Here is a 24,454-nt window from a genome sequence, read left to right as displayed (position 1 = left end):
TCTTGCCGGATAAATAATACATAGCTCCCCGTTAAGTATTCAAAATCAGACAAAAAACCCCCATGCACGAATTCTAACACATCGACCTTGTCAGCCAAAAGCAGATCCACTAATCACAATTACCAGCACCACAAAATTAAAAAAATAGTAGTAATTTCCAACTTCCATTTCTGCAACCAACAGCAGCGGCTGGCAAACATCTGCACCCCTCTCAAATATTGCAGCACTGAGCTGGCTACTGCTGTGTGGAATAGTTGTTATGCAGGAGAGGCCGCTGCAGCTCAGAGACGACACACAATACCTCAAGGCAGACAGCAGTCTATAGAAATTCAAATCCCCAGTAAGAGGATTTACCTAGAAGGCAGTGTTCTGAATGTTAAAAACTAACAGGCTCTCCTCAAGGGCTGCGGCTCAAGGCACAATCACAGAACCGTTTAGGTTAGAAAAGACCTTTAAGATCATCCAAGCCCTAAATCACCTTGATTTGTAGCCATCTGTAATTGCAGAGTTATCTACAGCCTATTCCATCTCCTCTAGAGCCCTTGACTTGCCCATGATTGTGGAAACAATTCTGAAGATAACCTTTCCAAGGATGAGAAGTACAGTGGATTCCATGTAAAGAGAACTGATGAAAGCACTAGGACTGGCAGTAAAGTAATAGTAATCTGACACTGATTTAGGTAACTTAACATGCTTTCTCTCATAGAATCAACACTGATTCTTTACAATTTAAGAGGCAAGTACCCCAGGTTTTGTTGTTTCTTTAATCAATTAATGATAAAAGCAAAACGAACCCTTTTCTTTTCAGTGCGAGATTTTCAGTACTGTCTCTGTTTACACCCAAACCTGAGACCTCAACATAGTGATTCTACTCCCTCCTCCTCTCCAGGGTGACATCAGCAAGTTTAATAGCTCTCGGCTCTGCATTTATTCAGCAAGCAAGGCAAGCCATCACCTGAAACCTGACAATCCTCACCGACTTACCATGAAGGAAAGCTCCATCATGACTCAGTAAAATTCTGTCAGGAGATGGCTTTTTCTGCCTATGTGACCTAGGTGTGATGCCCGTGTTGCTCAGAGCAGCTTTTGTTCAGATAAGTAGGACACAGAGAGCCTTGTGTAACCAGCCAGGGCAGAGTGCCAAGCCTCCATTTGCCAGGCATCTCTGGGACCAGGGGAGAGGGTCAGGAGAGGACAAGCTCCATGTGCTGCTACAGCAGCTCATCCTGCTGCTCTCCGCTGCTTTCTGAGCTCAGAACAAATTCAGCTTGCGAGATAAAGGTTTGCATAGTGTAAACACTCAGGTACTTTTTGTCCAACATTAAAAAAAAACCAACTTACAGACAGAGGAGAAAAAAACTGCTCGAGGACAGAAGGAACAAAGGCCACATATACATATAAACTGAATAGCAGCAGTGCGCTCTGAAAAATCCCTTGTTCTGACAAGCTCTAAGAGAAAAATTATTTTCAAACAGAAAGATCATACAAGCTGTATTTCTGCAAGCCAAAAAAGGGCTGCATTTGTATTTACTGACCAATATCTTACCTAGTGATTTTCACAAAGCTATCTCAACACTCACGTTTGCCTCCACATTTTATGCATTATTTCTGCAACATCAGAATTTAGCTATTCCTGTGCTAACAGCCTGAAAGACTGCCAGCAGCAACAAAATGCCACAGGGAAACGGGATGGCTGGGAGTCTGCCGCCACTGCCGCACCACCAGCACGGCCATGGAGCTGATCCGCCCGGAGCTGGGGTCGTTCCAGGACTCAGCCTCCAGCCCCCACAGCCGTCTAGACTGCATGGAAAGCACAGCTCAGTCCTTGCCGGCAACCTGTGGCTACACTGCGATGATTTCTGGTGCCCTGCTTGCCAAGCCTGCAGTTACAGTTACACCTAATAAAGCTGCATCAGTCCAGACCCAGATGCCTCTTATGGACAAGGTCCATGAATGAAGTGCACCAGAATCACTGAATATCCTGGGTTGGAAAGGACCCAAAAGGATCATCGAGTCCAACTCCTGGCCTTGCACAGCACCATCCCCGAGACTCACACCATGTGCCTGAGAGCGTTGTCCAAACACTCCTTGAGCTTTGCCAGGCCTGGTGCTGTGATCACTGCCCTGGGGAGCCTGTTCCAGGGCCCAACCACTCTTTGGGGAAAGAACCTTTTTCCTCATATCCAACCTAAACCTCCACTGACACAACCTCAGGCCATTCCCTCAGGTCTTGTCACTGTCACCACAGAGAGATCAGTGCCTGCCCTTCCTCTGCTCCTCACAAGGAACTTGTAACTGCAGTGAGGTCTCCCCTCAGTCTCCTCCAGGCTGAACACACGAAGAGCCCTCAGCTGCTCCTCACACGGCTTCCCCTCAAGACCCTTCACCATCCCCACTGCCCTCCTTTGGATACTCCCCAATAGCTTCATGTCTTTTTTATACTGTGGTGCCCAAAACTGTCCCCAGCACTCGAGGTGAGGCTGCCCCAGTGCAGAGCAGAGCAGAGCAGAGCAGGACAATCCTCTCCCTTGCCCGGCTGGCGATGCTGTGCCTGATGCCCCTCAGGTGAGGGATGTCCCTCCTGGCTGCCAGGGCACTGCTGGCTCATATTCAACTGGCCATCAACCAGGACCCCCAGGCTCCTTTCCACAGCACTCCTCTCCACCATATCACTCCCCAGTCTGTCCATAAATCCTGGGTTGCTCCACCCAGCACCAATATCCTCAGCTTGAATGCTCAACTTCTGAATCAACTTTTCCTCTTCCCATGGTGTGGTCTTCCCCACCTCCCAAATGACCGAAGACACCACACAGCACAGCAATTCGATTTTAGCACTTACGCCTCTTTGTAATTGGGACATTTCTAAAATACACCTGTAATTCTCTTTTACAGGAATTAGTTAAAAACCCGAGTGAAACTAGGTAAGAGAGAACAAAAGAGAACACTCTGTAGGCCAGACATTGTGGTATCATCATCCACTGTCAAAACCAGTCACACTAATAACTCTCCTGCAGTTTCATTACAGTGCCATGCTGCATTAAAAAACTTCCATGGTTTTACTTCTTGTATGTGTCTTTCCACCATTGACATATGCAAACTACAAAGACTAAGAGAGAAATTTCAATCCCAAATGCTGCTTTCCATCCACTTACATTTTTATTGAAATTATATTTTGATCAATTTCATTTTGCTTTCCACAAAACAATTTCTGTGTGAAGTGCTTGAAATCTTGGATATCCAACTTGCAAAAGCCAAAGCCCTTCGCTTTGGTTTTTACCTAAAAAAGCAGCTGTTTCTCATACAATTATAGACATAAAACCATACATAAGAAACTAAAACTTCTCACAAGCACATATACTTTGACTAGTTATTTTTAGTAATTAAAACACATTAAGGTTTCAATGTACAGTGTTTAAAATTACTAATCTAAGCCCACATGAAAGATAACTAGGTGGTAAAACAGCCCATGAAGGCTCAAAATCACAAATTTTCACTTTCCTAAATACTTGTTTACTTATTACTCAGAGAGAACATAAAAAATGAATGATATGTCTATAACAGCTATGTGCTGGCACATAATAGCTGCACTAGCTAAAAATATCTTTCATAAATATATATATAAAGACAAATATTTGAATAAGTGATAGAAAAGTGTCTGACTATAAATAAGTACTTCAAGCCGTTCATTGGTACATCAGTATTTAATTTCTTTATATTTCATGCATATTCATAAAATTCATGCATGTTTTCCCAATAAATTTTAATTCTTTTGTAGCCTTTTTCTTATCCTAATATAAGCAGCATGTCTTAACATTATGAAAAAATGAGAATCTTTAGAAGAATAATTAAAAAATTAAAATTATATTTAAATTGATGATTTACAGGCAAGATGAAAGCATAAGCCTAAAGCAAACTACTAGAATAACTGTTTTGTGTGTAAAGAAGTAGGAAAAAATTCTGTAAGTGAAAGACAGTATTTCTACTAAAAGGCAGATAATTGATAACATGAGAAATTTAGTTCTCATTCTTCTAACAGTTTTGTTACTGGGTACAGGGTGCACCTGTAATAAAACCAAGTAAAATTCCCAAAGCAAAACATTGCTTTGTTTGCTATAAACCAAGCTGCTGATGTCCAGCATTCCTACATTAAAAAAAAACCAACCCAAAAACCAAACAAAATCCAACAAAAACCACACAATCCACCCCCCCACCACAAATCTCCAAACAAAAGCAAACAAAGCTTCCCCTCATAAAACCAAATCCTCAGAAAATCTGCCCTCTGGCCCCCACTGTTCCTTCAATGTTATCAATCTAATAAATATAAAAAACAAAGATTTCTTTTTTCCCTGTAAGTATGAATTCTGTATTCAAAGGGCTTTCAGGATCATGGCTCTAATTCCCCACCAAAAACGCTACAAGACTTCAATGACACCAAGCAGGATGAGCACCAGAAGGGAGACTTGGCTTCCCATAGCTGTCACCTGGTGCTCAGCTCCCAGATCTCAAAGGGCTCTGGAGCAGTGTCATAGGGGAATGTCCTAGGAAATGCTCTTTGTAATCTTTAATTCCCACATATTTGCTAGAAATTGTTTAAGATTCAGTAATACTTCAGAGAACAACTGAGACACACATGCAAGACAAGATGATTACATACACTATGCCAAAGATGGAGGCCAAAACTGAAAAAATATATTCAATAAATAGGAAAATGACCAGGACAGAGAGTGACATGCCAGAAATAATGTGGCACGTACTCAGAAGTATGAATGTTTTTTCCAACTACATCTATACAATGAATACAAAGATAAATTATATTCCTAGAGATCTTGCTTTATTTCCCTTTCAGATCATCACAGTGCCACCACACCTACCACCACTGAACACAGTATTCCTTGTGTCATTTGTAGCAAATGGTGAACAGGAAAGGAGCAGCAGGATGTAGTAAACTGTGAAAAAGTTGGACTGTGAGGTAAACCTTAGTAGCATGTTGTTGCTACAGTCATCAATTAAAAAAAAAAAAAATCCATCCCTCCAAGTCGCTGCCAGCTCATTTTGGAATTAATTGTACTTTTCTGATGAATAGGGCAAATTCAGCTTTCACGTCTTGCCTCTGAAGGTAACACTGCCCCATCTGTCAGGTTACACAAGGACCATTTTCTTTTCAACCAGAAGGGATACTTTTTTGTTTCCTTAATGTAAGCCTGAAGGCCAAGTAATTTTCAACAGCACTGGTGTTGCAAGAGCTTATGGCAATGGGTAACAGAGAAAGTCAAGGGTTCTCATAGTAATTTGCAAGTCTTAACTGCAGAACAGGCAAAACCAGTAATTGATTTTGAAAAAACACTGGGAGTTGATTTTATGCTTGTTAAACAGCACTCTAGCAATTATCTTGATCATCAACATCTTAAAATAGTAAAAATTAATTTTGTGCTTAAATTGCTTACATAAAATACAGATGATTTATGTTAATGCTCTAAAATTGTGAAAAACATGGAATATATGACCTTCAGACTCCCATCTTCCCCCTTTGACTGAAGACTCTTACTGACAATGACTCTTACTGACAATGACTCATCTGTTGGCAATGGTTTATTCTTAGCAATTACAGACTTAACATGAATGTTTAAATACCATCAAAAACATTATGATATTTCGAAGTACTTTAATGCAACGTTGGTACAATCTGTGAAATCCAGAGCAGTCACAAGCAAATACCAGATGAAAAGTTACTTCCACTTTCTGCCTCGGTGTGAACAGCGAGCTCAAACTGGGCCAAGAGCCCCAGGGAAAGAAAGGGTCTGTGCTCGAGGCCAGCCACTAGCAGGCTGGATCCCAACCCCCAAAAATTACCCTCTAAAATCCTGGATCTTTTTTAAAAGGTCCATAAAACCAAAGAAGGCACAAGACAACTTTGTCTTCTCATTGTTTTGGGTTTCTTATCTTTCTTTTGTTCAAAGATGAGATACTCTGTGTCTCAAGAGGACGAGACAGACATTGTGTGAAAACATCTTTCACACTCTTTCCTCACATCCCTTCCCCATTTTACTCTCCCCATGCTTGAGCATAACCAGTGCACCAGCATTTCACTTCGTTCTCTTCGCTAAGGAAGCATTTTCTGACTTGCCTCAAATACTCCTGTCACTCAGAGTTCTGGTTTACAATGTGGTTTTTTTAAAATCACAGTCAGATTGGCTTTTAAAGAAGCTACAGTTCTGTTCTAGTCTTCTCAATTGACACACTGTTATGTATAAACTGGTAAGTTTCAATCAGTAATACTTTGTTTTCAAGCAAAGTAGGTGTCTTTGGACTGTACCTTAAATCCACAGCTACACTGACCTGGAAACAGCTCAAGTGCTTGAGACCGAGTGGATTGTTCCACTGGATCTTTTCTTTTGTTCCTGTTATTCTTTACTAAGGATTGCAACCTCCATAGCTAAGGAAGCAAACCAGAAACTCTGCTTCAGGTATCTCAGTTGGTAATTCCAGAGCAGTTTCTCATTACATTTTGAACCAGAGGGGTAAGACAGCTCTATCCCCTCCTTCCCATTCCATCAGCCTTGCACTGGATGTACCAACTGGGCAATCTCAAGCTCAGCTGGCTCAGATTTCTCATCCACCCTAGTCTGCAAATGGGGAAATGCAAAAAAATGAAAAATCACTCAATTCAATGTGGCTGAAGGTGCTGAACGATGTAATCAAGACTGCAAGGTAGAAAAGGTGACAAACTTCTAGGAACAACCTGCAGTTATATTGCTTTAAGGAAAACATGAAACCATCTTTAATGCAGACACCGATCCTGTTTCACCATCCTTTGAAGAGCATCCCTCTGCTGCAGGGTAACCTGCTTTTGTTGTGGCCATTTGTTTTCTTAAAGTGACTTAACCACATGCCACATAAAAGCACTGGAATCATGATAACTTTGCATTAAAAAAGATTAATTTCTTTCTGTTTTCAAAATACTATTTCTGTGTTTTTCCCATTTGTAGCTTGTGTTTTGAAAACTTGAAGTTTGGTATACTCAAAATCCTCACAGTGACTGATTTGTTTTGCAAAGTTGTGAACATCAAACACAAGAAATGATTTAGACTGAGTTACCATACTATTTATTTAAATACCTGATTCACTGACAGAATTGTATATTTTATGGCACAGAAGAAAAATGTTATCTATTTCTTGATCAATTTATATCAGGAACTAAAATCATAAAATTAAAATCAACTAGGTTGGGAAAGACCTTTAGGATCATTGAGTTTCTTCTACTACTTGATTACAAGATGACCACCTCCTTGTAAATTTTATCTTGTTTTGTCCCAACTTCTTTAAAAATAAAACCAAAAACATACTCAGCACTTCTTTTATACCACGAAATACCAAATCTGTGCCAAACTACAAGGAAATAGGATCACCCAAGCTCACACATAATCCCTTTCTCAACAGTGATCTACCTCTACCTCTCCTTGCTCTCTTTCACCATTCATTGCATGGAATCTTTTCTACTCCTTTACACAATTTCCAACTCCACCTGTTTCTGTAGGTGAAACCTTGGACTCTGGATGAAAAGGGAAACCTGGGGAGAGAACTGCTTCCCTCTATCACAAATACTGAAAGGAAAAATTGAGAGTAACATTCTACTCTTTCACATCTTGAACAATGTGATTCTGACAACCCAAGAACACAATCTGCCAAGAAAAGGAAGCAGTAAGAGTCTTGAAAACAAAACACTTATTATTTCCAGTAATTTTTAGGAAAGATTAATATGCAGAAATGTGTTTATAAATTACACTTAATTACAAAATTCTCAGTCCTGCAAGTGTGTTTCCCACCACACGCAACACCATTAAAAGAATACTTCCTTTTTCCAAGACACATAACAGCTAAATTTAGAGGCCAGGAAGGAAAGGACATATGGGTAAAGTAGAAAATGGAAAGAGGAAAAACATGGGCCAATGTGTTGAGTGGAGGGAGATAAAATGACAGATTACAATCAGAGACCAGAAAAGAATGTAAGTAGTAAGGAATATGAAGAAGTACAGAAGAAACAAAGTGCTGTATTACCACGAACCGTTTCCAACTGATTAGCCAGAAACTGTTGCCTTAGAAGCTGACTCTCAAGCCAGGACATGAATGAATAATTAACTGCTAGAAAAGTAACAATTATGTTAAAAAATGACATTATTTTGCATAAAAACTTTCTAGTTTACTAATTCCAAGAACTTCCAGTTTACAACAAGGAAGCTAGAGGGAAAAAAACAGAAATATAAAAATAAAATATAAAATAATCCAAACTGCTGGTTTTTTTTTTTTTTTCCCCCTTTAGCTTTAGGTACAACCTCAGTCTCTCCCAAAGTTCATTATTTTACCAAGAGCCCTACACCGAATTTTTGATCTGGAATGTAGCATCTCACACACCTCAAACCTATCCTCATTCTGTTTAGACTAGGACACTTCACACTAAAGCACTCCTATTTCTATAGCAGGTGTTCTGTGACTGTTCTGTGCTTATGCATTCCTTGCAGCTTTAAGATGCAACACATGACTTGTAAAGAATGTTAATTCAATTTGAAAGGACTTAAACCTACCTTTAAACTAGACTCATAGTCTGTGTTCACTTTGAACATAAGCCCAAGTCGCAAATGAATTTCCTTGGCTCGACAAAAGCTGGGATCAACATAAAGCGCCTCCTGAAATGCTTTAATTGCCCTGAAAGAAAAACACAGATTAAAAAATTATTTTTTACTGAACTATTACTTTATAATCAATGTTTTTTATATGGCTAACAAAGTGGATCAAAAAGCACTGTTACAGAAGAACATATTAAAATAATGGTTTACACGTAACGTTTTTGGTGAATGGCTTTTGATTCTTCAACGATTGGGTAATTATGAACTCCAGATATCCTGGTGTATTTGAAAGTCTAATCTTTTCTATTAATTTAGAGAAACTAATTTGCTGCATGAAGTACACTAACATATCTGATATTTCAGAAAAGATGACTCACAAATTAGTTACAAAATTAGTGCAACTTCACTAAGAACAGCCAGGTTGCTTTCGATTCCAGCAGAGCAGACCCCCCGAGAACAGCAGAACAGAAGGCCTTGGATAGATCACACACGTCTTCTCCCACTGCACCTACTTGGTCCTTTTTCCTCTTTCTACTCCCTTTCCTAGCACCAGTGCCATGCAAGGACTCAAATAGTACCAGTTGCTCCATTACTTCCAAATGGAGATATAAAAGCCTGCCATCTCCTCATGCAGTAACTTTCTTTCATATTCCCATGATGTGTGAAGACAGCTCTGATTCTATTTCCTTACCTTCAAATCCTCTCTCACTTGTCCCTGTTCATGATGGCACTGTACCAGATAAAACAGAAATGCCATCTAACAACTCCACCTTGGAGCAGAAACAAAAGACTCTAAACAGGACTGTTTTGCCTCTCAGGCCACTGCATAAAACTAGGACAGCTGAAATGCAACTAAAAGATAATAGAATTAAAGTCACAGAGGAATTAAGAAGGAAGCCAAGAGTCATTGTTGCCTGAAATCCAATGACAGATTGAGACAAAATCCCTTCCCATATACCACTGGTCACACAACAAGAGCAACAGGAAGAACCAGCCTCTACCTGAGGGTAGATTTGAGCCCCTAGGCCAGGGAGCACAGTCCTATCTGCCATCCCAGGAAACCCCACAGGTTGACACCAAGTGGCCAGGTGACAGGGCAGTCCAGCAAGAACTGGACCCGCTGTGGAGCAAGCAGCAGAGGGACGTGGGACAGGACAGGGATTAACTACAGTGCTTAAAATCACACTTTTTGGGCACATTGATTTAATTCCTACTCTCAAAGTGCAGTATTATTTAGAGGGACAAAAGGTTAGCAGATGCAGTGCAAAATTCAACAAATATTTTTCACAGACTTTTACTCACAACACACATAAATTATCATTTTTGAATCCTTCAGCAAAACAACTTCTGCTCTAAAATTCTTACAGGCTTTTGTCTCATCAAGGGCAAAGTAAACCAAAGGCACAGAACTTCCTCTAGACAATGCAACAACTGTATGTACCTACAGCATTATTTGACTTCTTTAAACAGAACTTAAGAGCAGATAGGCTTAAAAAAAGTATTAAATTTTTATTGTGGAACTGATGCTTCCTCTATTACAATCCTTCAGAAAGGCTTGCCTTACCCAGTACCCTACTTTTCTGCCAACACATGGAAAATGAGCAAGTGAAGCGCTGAAGGGACAAACCTGCACCTGAGCTAAGCTCTCTCACATCTCATCTAAACTTCCCTGGAATCCTATGGTGATGGTGGTAAGTCACACACCTTGTATCTACACTAAATTCATAACAAACAAAGATCCCTGTCTCATAACAGTATGTTCATCTTCATCATCTACAAAAACAGTGATCAAACTGAAAAGCCAAAGACTGGACTGACCACTAAATATCAGCACATATTTTAAGCTAGGCTTTTGCTATGCCAGAAGATAGATCCTATTACTGTGTATTTGCATTTCTTGTCTTAACTCTAAAATGGACACTAGGTATGTTAGCCACTGGTATTGAAAATCCATTACTCGTATCTTGTTTAAAGACAATATCCCAAAAAAGGAGAAAACCACTGTCTATGATTCCAATCAAAGAGAAGACAAAAATCAGGAATAAAGACAGCAGTTCCACAGCACATCACAGAGCGTGACCACACTAACAGACACTCTGTAAACTTAATGTTCTTCATTTAGCTATCCTTGGTCAGAAAACAGTATTTCCATATTTCCCCTATGTCACATCCCCATTGAAAAGATCATCAAAAAGTGGATTTCTAAAAAAGCTTAAGAGAATCTGAGAGTGACAAAAATACTTCTGTAGTCTCTTGCTTACAGAACTGGAAATGTTTTTCATTGCCACAGTTGAGCAGTGGAGTTAAACAAAGCCACAAGTATAACAAAAAGCTTTCAAGGACAGTTTCGAAATTTAGTTTGAATGTATACTGTCTTTTATTCAAAAAACCAAGCATGTTGCCTACCCTAGTCTTTCAGAGGAGCACAGCACTTAAAAACCAGTAAATTATCATCAGTGGACAACATGGAAGACTGTGTCACATTTAGCACAGAAACTCCTCCAAGCTTTGTGTAAGGTTTATCTCTGTGCAGACTAAACTAAGTAAAAAATCAAATTTTACCTTCTACTTAACTCTAATAATTCCATATTGGTTTTACAATTTGTAGTTCTTCCAGGATGACAAGCATGACTAATAATAAATCGAAATTACTTCCACCACTGCGATAAGGGGCATCATCAAAATTTCCCCAATGAAGTGATCTGAAACAGCATTTTGAACAGTTTTTACCATTGGTAGGTACTCATGTCTAATTCAATAACTTATAGCCTCATTTAAATACTCAGTAGAGTTTTTACAGAATAAAATACTCAAGCTCTGAAAAGGTATTTATTTATTAACTCTTACAGACAGACAAGCAATTTTACATCACAGCTGAATTAATATTGATGTAATTTTGCCTGCAGGAAACATTTAAATAAAATAGCAACATGCTCACATTACAGGACACACCAAGAACATGGACTACAGCAAAATCCTCTGCCTGCTTTCCACTGCCATGCCCAGAGGTCCAGACTCATTCCCTTACTATCAAACAGGAGAACATCTGCAGCAGCACTGACACCCATTTCAGAGTTGGGCCTTCCAGACACAGCAGGAGGAGTCACTTGACTCTTATACAGATCTCAGTTTACTCTCAAACATCTCTAACTCCATTTCTGTTCTCTGTCCAACCCTACACCCAGGAAGATGTGGGTCTAGAGGATCCAAGGCATCCAAATTACCCAGATGTTTTCCCTCAAAGCTCTTGTATGGCTTGACCAAAACCAGAAGTGCAGATACAGCCCAACAGCTGGATGAGTCCAACAGCTTCCTTCAGGGATGATGGCACAGAGCCTTCCCCGAGTCAGTTGTGAGTCTCCACCACTAATTAACTGCCCCTCGTGCACAGACAGAACTTCTCATCTCACTCCTTCAGCAGACTAAACACACACCAGTCCAAAGGAAAAATTATCAAATGAAAGGCCAGGAGCTCTCACACTGTGGAAATAAATGACAGTCATCTGAATTCTGCAAGAGACAACTTTCCTTTTGTTCTCTGATGATACTGACACCTGCATGGTGAGACACAACTCTGGTTGAGTCTACTAGAATTTATTAAAATTAAATAAGGATCTTCTCCAAGAATGAGGGCATTTCTCTTAACAGGCAGGAAAGGCTATTCTAACTCTCAACAAAATGGGAAAGCAGGACTGGAAAACAGGCACTACAGAGGATGAAAAGCACCTCTGGACTTTTATTTTACACAGCACTGCCACAGCAATTCAGGAAAAATAAAAATGACATCTCCAAATCAAGACTGCCAGAATCAATACTGCAGCTATTGTCCCACCCACTAATCTATACAACAATGCCTACCATTATGAAAGTGAAGAAACCAGGTGAATAATAATTAATAGATGATTATATTAAACATTTAGTGAATTCTCATAAGACTTTTATTGGATGGTTTTGCTTGAATAGACTGTGAATAAAATCAGCTTTTTACTAGGCAAAAGAATGTAATAAAAGAGCATCAATTTAACTATTCAGAAGTTATCACTTTTGTTCGTTTCAAACAAAACCCATGAAAATCAGAATGACTGTACAAAATGAAAGAACCCAACATTATTCTAATATGTCACCTGATGCAGCTGGAGTGAAACTTTCTTTTTCTTATTCTTACCCTCTTTCAATTTTCTGACCACCTATTCTAAGCCTCACATCACTTCACAGCCTCACTTCTGAAAGTGATGTGAGGCTATGATGGACAAATTTCTATGTGAAACTCAGAATCACAGTTTGAACATAAACAAAATGTACATACACAGCAGTAGTCAGGACACTGTAGTTTATGAAACACTTTTAGAGTCTTTAGCTAAAACTCTTCTGTCCATAGGACTGCAACAGTTGAATGGCAAAATATTTTGAGCAGCAAAGTCTTTAAACATTTCTCTAGAACAGCAGCTGGGAGTAGTTTTTTTTCCTAGCATTAGCAGAGTTTTCATCAGTCCAAGACTAGTTTGCTGTGCAATCACAGCAAGATATGATGACAAAGAGAAAGTTAACTGCCCACTTCATTACTGGTTAATTACTAGGAGCACATGTACTCTACATGTACATTCCCATTTTATATACCTGAAAAATACATATGTATAGACCCAGCCACTGGAAACCTGAGAAATATTTGACAAAGCAGTATCTACGGACTGTGTGTTTAAATTCTTAGAGGTCTCCACTTGGCAGTGTTCATTCCTACACATCCCACTACACACTTGACTTTTTGTGCGGAGCAACCCAGTCAGAAGCAGAGATGGTGGTTCTAGATATCTTTATAACTAGAGGTTGAACAGATGATGACAGTGCTTCTGCTTTGGGAAGGATCAGGGAGTAGAAGGGTCAGGGAGTTCCACTCAGAGATGATGGATTTTCCCCAGGCAGTCTTTACTCATGATGGAGGTGAGGAAAAGAGTCTGGATCATCTCTTGAAGGTCTTTGGCTTTTTTCAGGGTCAGTGCTAACGGATTGAGTTTTCTGGAACACTCAACTTCTACAGCTGGTAGGGAATCCCTAGACTGAGTAGCCTCAGGGCAAAGAGCCCAAATGGAGCAAGAGAGGTGAGTGACCTCTGTCTCCTGTCAGGTGTTTCTGAGGAACCCAGTGGCTTTCTCACTGACACTGTCCAGCAATTTGCAACACCACTGCAAACGCTGCAGGCTGGCCTTGGAGCACCACAGTTGGTACACTGGGATCCACAGGGTGTTCAGGACACAATGTCAGAGCCTGGGCTCCATCTTTTCATCTTGATGGAAGTCAGTGGAATCACCAGATGATAAACCAGTCAGGCTCAGAATCCTCACTGAAGTGAAGAGAAAATGTGGTATCCAAGCCACTACAGCTGGGTGCAAGTATTGCACAGAAATGAAGGGTAGCCTTGGATTAACTACTGAAATTCTTTAATGTACAATCTAAGAGACAACTACAGAGGGCATGAAATTACTCAAGTTATGTGAATATCTCATTCTACTGGTTTTCTACTCTAACTCAGAAACAGGGAAACAACAGTGAAAATGAACCAACCAGTTACTGCTTCATGACAAATGGTGTAAAAGAAGGGAGTATCAAAATTTCAGATCCATAAGATCTGTTTTACTGTGCTCGACTCAACTTATGGAGGTGATCCCTTATGGCACACCTTACTATAATAATTGTGTGAAATAGGTTTGGTCTGACAACACTATTGCAACACTTGTATATATGTTGAGGACTTTTAATTCTTACATGAACAGTAAAACAAAATCCCCAACATAAAATAATGTAACAGCTAAGATTTGTACTTAAAATAATGCTGCAATGCTGTTCTAGTATATAAAAATGTGTACAATATTAAATTACAGTGAGCTGCATTATGTGTCTTGGAGCCAATCCAACACATCTTTTCATGAAAGCTGGAAAACTTTAAAAATAGTGTAAAGTATATGAACAAGAATTCTAAAGCTGATCTCATTCCCACTTGCCTTTTTTATTATCCCTGTTTATATGAGACGTGAAAAAAACTCAAGCACTTCTTACCCCTTCCTTTTAGGAGGACTATGTACTTCCCTCTTGTTAAAATCTCTGAATATCTAAAATGGTGGTGTTGGAAAAGAACTCAGTTCATGGATGAAGCAGGGTAACTAAACCACCTTAAAAAGTCTTGAGGTCTTCTCTGCCTGCTAGAAATATAAAGATCTGTGTCCCCTATGACCATAAACAGATGGAATAAATGCAGCAGGAAGACAGATTAGCATTTCACTCTGAAAGAGGATTCTCCTGGCAATCTGCTGGAGTTCTGTGGAGGATTAAAGTCTTCAAAGAAGAACACCTATTGTAAATGGCTGGCTATAATCTCCAAGTTGATTGTGATCTTGTCACACCTAAACACCAACAACCCACATCCCTCTGCTCTTTTACCCAAGAAATCACAGAAAAGGGGGAAGAAAAGCACTCAAAGTGATTAAAATTCAGAATTGCTAACAAGTAAGTTTTTACCTACATTAGATTTTTGTCCTTTAAAAACTGTATGCAATACTTTAATGATACACAATGTCCTTAGCACCACACTATACATAACTTTGTTGCATGAATGAAATGGAAAATACAATTATTCTACTCAACCTTAACATAAGCTCTGTGTGCAGTTCTGTAAGTTAGGGCATCAGCTTACACTCATGTTGTCAACAAGTGAAGAAAAATCTGAATTAATTCAAAGCCCTAATTTATTAATACTAAATAGCATGATCTGCTGATGGCAAAAATTTATGTTGAACAGGTGGCTTTTCAAAAATTAATTACTCTAAATCTAACTGCTTTGTCTTATTTATCTTACAGTTTATCTACCATTTTCACAGTGCAAACTATAACAAGATACAGCTTGTAAGAAATGGTGCACAAAATACTTTTGAATGCTGAAGGATGAAGACAAGATTGAATAACAACTAGAATGTTCTGAAACTTGGTAAAATTCAACCAAGACTCATCACAATCTTAAGAAACAGTGGATTCTCAGGATTTCTGAAAACTTTTCTATTCTTTTCTTGCTAATTAGAATGCAATATAATTGTATAGCACATGGCATTCATTTCACCACTATCAATAAAGCAAGCAGTAAGCTGCAAGATAAAATAATCCATGTTTTGAGTTCATGATTTAACCAACTTATTTTAATCTGAAGAATAAAAGTTTATGTACATTATCCTGAGGAAAACATAAATCTTTTGCCTTACAGATACACAGAAACAATTTAAGGAAAGGTGAGGGGAGAAATCCTGCTCCATTGTTCCCAACCTTCAGCCGGTGGTCCCTCACTGCATCCGTAACTGCTGTCAGGATTAGTTCAGTAACACAAGGGAACTTTTTAGTAATCAATCAAGTAGTAAAGTCACACTTACTGTGCTAACAGTCCACACTGAGTGGAAAAAGCACTGACCTAAACACTGCAGCTTTCTGACTTCTTCCCCATAAATTACCTCCATAGGAATAAACACCAATGAAAGTCTGAGGACCTTTCAACAGGACCCCAGTAACTGAGTCCATTCCATTTACCACTCTCACCACTGATAAAGCCAAACCAAAACCACAACTGAAAACCAACCCCCACCACACCCAGCAGAAGCCCTGCTACATCCCGTAAGCCCTGACACAAATTACAACTGTTTTAACCCTGAGTTTTTACACCAGATTTAAACACCCCGATTCCATGAGAGCCTATTGCTTCTCACATCCAAACCCCACACCTGATGCAGCTCTGTCAAAATTTCTGCCTACCAAGCAAAATGTAAATAAGCCCACTTTGCCACCTCTTTTCCAAGCAGGGTTTCTGTAAACAGGCTTTCCAACAAACCCAGGCCACAGGTTATCAATAACAACAATTCCCAAAAGCCTCTTGAGTCCTTCTGCTCCATCCCCACTGCTGAACTGTATTACAGGGAGCTCAAATTCTTCTCCTGGACGTGCCTTCCTTTTCGAGGCACTGCTGTGGCTGCCCCAAGTGTGTTACAGTAAGCAGACAGTGATTCAGGACAGTAACACCTGCAAACATCCTATCTGTAATAAAATCAATACTGAACTATTGTACATTCACACTGAACTGAGGGTGAAATAATCACACTTTGATGGGACAGCACACAATACTGACACTGTCAGCTTATTCCAACTTACCATTGAAAGGCATTGTAATGGAAGTAGACCAAACCAAGGCCATATAAAAAGGCAGCATTCTGTAAAGGAAAGAAACAATGTTTAAAACCCAGATAAGAGTGAGTTTCCAATATTTTATCCATCCTTTGACATTGTATTTCCATTATAAGATAAATGTATTTAACACTCGCCTTGAGTAGGAAGAGGCAAAAAGAAGGAATGAAAAGATACACAGACACTTAAAAAAAGTGGTTCTCCATGGTCACAAAAAAAAAGGGGCTATTTTGGAGAGTAACAACAATATTTAAGTACTTTTACATCAGAGAAACCAATGTGCTCTGTTCTACTTGTACAACAGCAGGGAAGGAAATGATGAAGTAGAAATCTTTGGTAATTTAATATAATGAAAAAAATAATTTATGACCAAGAACCATTTCATAGTCACAGTAATTTATACTCACATAAAAGAAAACAAAGCTACACACTCTAATTTCAGTGTCTAATGTAGAACATTAATTAAATGAATCTGAAAATATGCTTAAGGAGATTTCATTTTTCTGAATACCAAAAAATACAGACCATGAACTTCAAACCTATGACAATCATATTTCTTCATCATTAATCCAATTTCTATCTCCTATCCCCCTATTTGCAGAAGGGAAAAACTAAACCAAAACAAGAAAAAACCATTTCCTTCCTGGAAACCCATTTTCCCTCAATCTTCTTTTCACATAAACCATGATTTACTTCTAAAGTGAAATCATTAACAATATTTAATCAATGTTTAACTATCCAGTTCCACAAATAATTATTAAATATATCCTAAATTAGAAAAAATAAACAAATTGCTTTTTCTTTTGCAAAGTTATGCCATAGCACATTTGTTTTTTATTGAGCAGAACTATTCCATTATTTACAGGAGACATTGTACATGCTGCCTAAGACATATTTTTAGGCTTTTCTCATATATAATTCTTATTCTGAGAGACCAGGTATACATCCCAAAGCTCTGACACATGGATAAGAGCTGGAATTTCAACTGCTGCAGACTGCACTTCAAGATAATCTCTCTGCCACTTGCATGCAGTTCTTAACAAGTCAAATTTCTAAGGAGTTCCACAAAAGGAATCCTAATTATGACCTCAATCCAATTCAAATATAAAAGTTATAACGAAGTTTCTCCTACAAAATAACTGGTAACCAGAAGACAATTCAAAGAGCAGCATTCATCAGAAACAGGATCCAATATGACAATTTCATTATCCCTCATTTGCATCTTCTAAATGCAAATTAAGACCGGGGAAATGTCAAAGATTCCTTCATGAAGGCAGCTGGATCATAGCTTCAGCAATGGACAGCTTCCAGGAAAATGCTGTGGTTTGACCAGATACTACAGCAATCAGAACACTGGAAGATGTTAAGAGGAGGAGTGGAGAGGGAAGTGCATAAACAATAGAAGAGGTCACTTTAATACTACCAGAAACCCACATTCCTGTTTAATTGAACAAAAGCCCAACACCAACATCATAAAGACAAAAGATCTCCAATTCCCTACTCCATCTTGTTTCCACGTTCCAAGTATGCTCTGGCAGCAAGAGACCAGGAAGAAGGCAAGCTCAAAAGTGGAGCACACGTAATGCCCTGACTGGAAAGTCATTTTAAATGAAGAAGTAAGACAGATTTTCATGTCTGCAACATGGAAGCCTACAAAATACAGCATGCCAGTAGCCTTCACTGTGTTCAGGTCAGCTCATCTGTAAGACAGAATTTAACAAAACTGTCTGGTGTCCCCCTCTGATATTCTGAATCTCAATCAAGTTTCGATCATTGTAGAGATTAACAGTGATCACAAAAATCCTTCATCACCACACTGCAAAATTCAACCAGAAATATGCCAGACAACTAAAAACTCTTCAATTTGCAAAGAATTTTACTTCCTCTTATGAAACTATTAGAATTCACAGTCCAAGAAAGTTAGAGGTTCAGAAAAATCTCCCTGATATTTTGATGCTAAGGGTTAACAATAACCAACTTTCAAGGCACAACAGAACCAAGATGCAAGCTATTTGTCAAAATGTAATGTATTTATCAAGTTCACATAAAGCTTTCAGATGGTCCTCACAGCACTACAAATAAACCATTACTGTTCTGTCCTTTGTTCTGTGACTGGTTTTACCATTTTTTTTCCTCATTCTCCTTTGGCCTTAAGTCTTTTGAGACTGACCTTAAAAACATCTTAAACTGCTGCTCTCTTCTCAATAAAAAAAAGGGCACGATTTAGTATTTGTACCAGTAATACTTCACTTCAAACGTAAAGGTGCAAATTCTGAATTGTCAGTATGAATCATGAATTTACCTGTTCTGAAATGCTATAGCTCTAACCATACATATCACCATTATTACTGCCTGTTGATAATCTTAAAACCAATCTAATAAACTAATATTAAAACATATCTTTTAAACTGCATTTGAACATGGACGGGAGTTTCACAAGGACTGGAAGAGATCACAGTGTCCCAATGTATGGCTGTACTCTCCCACAAATAATTCAAGGCAAGATACACATAAAGTTCATTGCTTTTGCAGAATACCATCAAGTTCAACATGCAGTCAAAGTTCCTACTGGCAATAGCCAATATGAAATGTTACCACAGCTTAATGCAGATCAGGACCAAGTGTGATCATTACACAAATCTTCATCTACAAAATGCCTTCGTATAAATCATAAGATTCTGTGATTCTATTTACTAGGAACACAATCCATCTTAAGAAATCAGTTTTCCGTTTCCTCTATTAGTTCTGACAAGTTTCTCAAAGAATATCCATTCCATGTGTTCCAGTAAAGATTACTCCTGTGATTTAGTCCCTGCTATAAATAGCTGTTGAGGTAGAATTTAAGGCCTATTTTTTCCCTCTAAACATTTTTCAGTGAGAAGCAGAAAACAAAATTATCTTAGTACAGTCCCTTCCTTGAACTTTCTAACAACCCTCAAAATTTATGAAAATCTCATGCTAGCAAAAAGTATTCTCTGGCTACTAACTTCTAATTCAATTTTTTTTGTTATCAGATACTTCTTTTCAACAAAATCTTGAGTGAAAAAAAGATACAAACCCAAACAGACTATGCCTCAAATTTGAAGCTGAATGCTTGGGTTTTTTTCGTTCTACAGCCATGCTACCAAATAGCAGATAAACTAGAATGCTATTTCCAAGCTGGCATCATTTATATTTTCTTTGAACTACCAAAAAAATGTTAAAATGTTTCATACCAACCACTAGATGGCTCAAATACTTCTTTCCATTTTCCACGCTTACGCAATTTAAGGAAATTGTCAAGTTGATATTGTGCATTCTGCTACTTACACGCACTATTTAATGCTGAGCAACATTTCAACTCTATTTTCTAAACGAGTGTGGTATACACATTTTGTGAACAGGTAACTCAGAAGGCAAAAATGTATTTGTGTGTATCTTTTTATGTAACTGGTATGAATAAGCACACTGAAGACTTTCTGGTCTTGTTTGTTTTAAGCGATCAAGGAAAAAAAAATTAACCAATGAGAAAGACTCCACCCATCTCACAGGTCTTCTGCTCCAATAACTGGTTTATAGGCTCTTTGAAGCAGCAGGTGGAAACAGATCCCCAACGTTCCATGTGTTCTGTTCTCCAGGCATTTCAGGCCACATCCACATCAAGCCTTTTTCTCCACCTTTCAAGGGTGCAGCCAGAAGGTCCCACAGAAATACATCAGCCCAGCCCACCTACAAACACAGGGGCAGAAAAATGCACCTGTCCTGGCTAGCAAGTGGCCACTCCCACATTCAGATCACAAATAGCCATCTTGGACTCACTCTACAGACGTCTGGCTGCCACATCTGGGTCCAGATGTTTTTCACCAGTAACGCGCTTATCTGCCACACACAGTTGAGAGCCCGTTACAGACTCCAAATTGGTGTTTTATAAACACAGGAATTAACTCAGATGTTATGCTTGCAAATGAAAATCAGTTCAATGGGCACTTCCAGAGAGTCAGAGAGTAGAAAAAGACATTAAAAACTCAAAGCAATCTCAGGACAGCTTCCAACCAGGTCCTCGCAATTTAAAACTGAAAAAGGAACATAGTTTCCCAGCATTGCTAATTCATAAACATTCCCTAGAACTGCCTCTCTCATTTGTGCTGACACAATCATTTTTAGACTACTACAGCCAGCTGGATGCCAGAAGTGCTCTGAACTATTAGTATCTAGGTAAAAAGGATTTTTTAACTGGATCAGTTTCCCAGGCAAGTTCACTTGTGAACCCCCATGAACAACACCATTAGCACAAGGAAAAGACTGGAACACAAGTAAAAGCTCTTTAAGCCTATGCTGCTCCCATCAAAATGCTTATCAAACCTCCAATGACTTCTCAAACATTACTGAAACCTCCAAAGTCACATATAAACATTTCACTTGAGAGAAAACAACATCTATGGGTCGGTACAAGGTGGATAAACATGAGATAACATCACAGCCTCTGGCCAGCCTTCTTCATGCAGGAAAAATACACCTTTCAGTTGATTAGAAAGATGATAATATTTAGGCAGAAATCAGAGTGTATCCCACCATACTATAAAATAACCAAAACAGGAGAAGAAAAAGTTCCCAAGTAGTTAGTTAGTGGAAGTCTGAACAAAAACTACGGAAAAAAGGTGAAGTTCAGCACCCTTATGAGAGACCAGCGACTGCTTTACACTTTCTTACTACTGACAGGAATCACAAAGTCTTTGATGACGTATTTAGATTGCCTCCAGCAGGGTCTGACTGCCCCTTCCTGAGCTGCCCAAGTGCCAGTGGAACCCAGAGCCCAGCCCACATCACATCAGGCTGCACAAGACACACGTGGACAGGTGGCCACTGCTCCTCAGAAAGCCTAACCAGGAAAATAAGGGTTTACAGTTTGTGTCACATCCTGTGGTCACAGGGTCTCTTGGCCACCTGTTCAAAGCAAAAGAACAGTTTTTGTATTCAAATGTGTGAATATGTTTCTTTCTTTACTGAAATTTAAAAAAGGAAAAAAAAATACAAAGTTTTGACACTATGGTGCCTAATTCTTCCTCCTGACACTACTCAATGCATAGTAACAGCTCCCTGGAGAGTTTGCACCACATAAAAAAAATTCCACTTGGGCTCCCGTGAATAAACAGCTCCAGGCCTTTGGGAGCTGACAGGCTCTAGCACAAGGATTTTATGTGCTCAGGAGAAAGAGTGGAGGGTTCAAATAAAATTTGTTTAGATTTGTATAAACATGAAAAAGAGAGCTACCTATCTGCATGTGCTGTACGTTCCAAAAATACTAAGATCCCTGTGTGTACTGCAAACTAGTATCATTAGTTTTGTTCTCTTCAAGGTCTTCATGAAACTTTATAGTACCTGGAAGATCGTTAAGACTGGATTAGATTAGATACAGGATTTTTAAATACAGCTATCTCTAACATGCTTGCACGACTCTGCTTCTTGAGCAAGAATCACAACAGTCCCAAATTTGTTACTGGGTGGGTGTCTGCATCCCAGTAGCCAAGTGAAAGCAATTAATATATAAAAATCATTATTCCTGTGACAAATGTATTCTGTCATATGTAATATCTTGGTAAATAGCTACAAAGTAATTCCTCATTTTCGTTAAGAAGTCTTTTCAGAGAGTAAATATTGCCAAAATACACCTACTACTTCCAGAAGAAAACTATCTTTCTTAATTCATAAAAACTACCCTTTTTTTCATATCACAGAAAAATTCTTACTAGAAGTTAAGCAGAAATAAAGCCAAAAATCAAGTAAACAAAAATTCCACACCATCTACAAATTGTGGGGTTTTTTTTTTTTTTCCCTTCTAAGTGGTATCTGTCTCTGAAATTACTATACTGTCTTGGCCATCCTACTCATCTCCTCTTTAGGAAAGACACGACATTTGTCCATACCCTTTGCAATTGCCTAGCAGTGCTGCATTTCCACATTCCCTCTAATTCTCCTCTGAATGAAAACTACTCTTTCAACTTCTCTGGAGTATGGCTGCTCCACCAAAACACTTCTATCCCCACATTTTTACCCATAGACGGTAACACACATGGCAAAACACACGCAAACAAGCTGAAGTGGGAGCCTTGTTGTCCTCCAAGTGGCTTTCCAGCACTATCTGTAGAAAAAAGCTTCTTGACACACAGGGAAGGACAGGTACATCAAGACAAGACTACTGGAAAATTATTGAAACCCACATACCGCAATTAATTCAACAGACATTAATTATTGCAAACCCTCCTGAATAAGACACTGTGCCACAACTAGTTTGAAGGGAGTGCTGTCCTGTGAAAGACAAACTGACAAAACACAACATTAAATAACTCAAATCCTCTTCACTAATGATAGAATCTACGCAGTTTTGCAAACCAGGTATTTCTTTATCCATAAATAAACCTAGGTCCCTTGGCAAAAGGGACTTCTGAACAACTAGTGTACCTCCAAGTTTGTCACATAAATGTCAAGCAAATGTCTAAACTGTGATCATTGCTAAGGGCATCTTTCCACTGAAACTTATAAAATTTCACTTGATGTAAACATCTTCATTTTTCACTTGATACAAATATTCTCAATAATTTAAGTATTTTAACAGGAAACAGCATTTTTCTGAAATTAATCAAGTGAGCAAAGGTGTTGTGCAACACACAAAAGATTAAATTTACCTTGACAGACATTTCATAGAGATGATTCATCTAACCAAATTTAATACTCTCCCTACAGATTCCCTGAATGCTGTTAACAATCACAAAGCTTCTAATTTATTTTGTATGATACATGACTTCACGAAAAAACACCCTCATGACTCCGAGGAGAAAGCCATACTTGAGACCAGATGCTTTTTAACTAAACCAGTTTGTGCAACGTTTGCACAGAAACAGACAATCTTTTCAGAGATCACCTAGCCCAACTCTCTGCTGAAGGAAGGGACGACTAGAGCATTCCAAGGATGAAGTCCTGTTGGGTTGACTGCCTCCAAGGATACAGGCCCCACAAACCTTCTGGGCAACCTTCTCCACTGTCCCATCACCATCACAATTAAATAAATAAATACATTTTCATGTGTTTAAAAGGAATTTTGTGTTTTCTATTTGTGCCTGCTGCTTTTCCTTCTTTCACTAGGCACCACCTAGAAGACTCTGGCTCTATTTATTTGTAAAACTGGACAAGACACTCCTGAGCCTTCTCTTCTCCAGGCTGAAGAACCCCAACTCTCTCAGCCCTCCACTCCTTGTATGAGAGAGGTTCCATGCCCTTAAACAGCCCCACGACCCTTCACTGGACTTGCTCCACTATCTCCCCAGTACTCTACTCAGGAGCCCAGCACTAGACCCAGAACTGCACATGCATCACACCAAGGCTCAGTAGAGAGGAAAGATCACCCCTCAGCTTGGTGGCCATGCCCTGCCTTATGCAGCCCAGGATGCCACTGGCTGCCTTTGCTGGCTCATTGCCAGCTCATGCACCAGCAGCCCCAGGGCCTTTCCTGCAAAGCTGCTTTCCAGCCTCAAGGCCGTGCTGGTGCACTGGGTTGCTCCTCCAGAGATAAAGGACTTGGCCTCCGTGGAGCACCATGAGGCTCCTGGGGGCTGTTTGGCTCCCTCTGGACAGCAGCACAACTGTGT

The 24,454-nt window shown here is 39.2% G+C and overlaps 1 protein-coding gene across 17 annotated transcripts in view; it reads right to left on the bottom strand.

Annotated features, from left to right (window-relative positions):
- Positions 1–24,454, bottom strand: part of KDM6A (lysine demethylase 6A) — a 150,641-nt gene that overhangs the window by 61,062 nt on the left and 65,125 nt on the right. For 16 of the 17 annotated variants that reach the window (XM_048289753.1, XM_048289756.1, XM_048289760.1 and 13 more), the window contains exons 5-6: positions 16,800–16,858; positions 8,580–8,700 (exon numbers count right to left, since the gene is read on the bottom strand). In XM_048289753.1, coding sequence (XP_048145710.1) covers positions 8,580–8,700; positions 16,800–16,858 — 180 coding nt within the window. Of the gene's footprint in view, positions 1–984; positions 1,017–8,579; positions 8,701–16,799; positions 16,859–24,454 lie in introns of those variants that run through there. The other variant, XM_048289857.1, reaches the window with a different exon arrangement.

The sequence above is a fragment of the Corvus hawaiiensis genome, chromosome 2, assembly GCF_020740725.1.
Source record: "Corvus hawaiiensis isolate bCorHaw1 chromosome 2, bCorHaw1.pri.cur, whole genome shotgun sequence".
NCBI classification, from domain to species: Eukaryota; Metazoa; Chordata; class Aves; order Passeriformes; family Corvidae; genus Corvus; species Corvus hawaiiensis.
The sequence above is the reverse complement of the archived record's forward strand: the minus strand, read 5'-3'. Positions and strand labels throughout refer to the sequence as shown.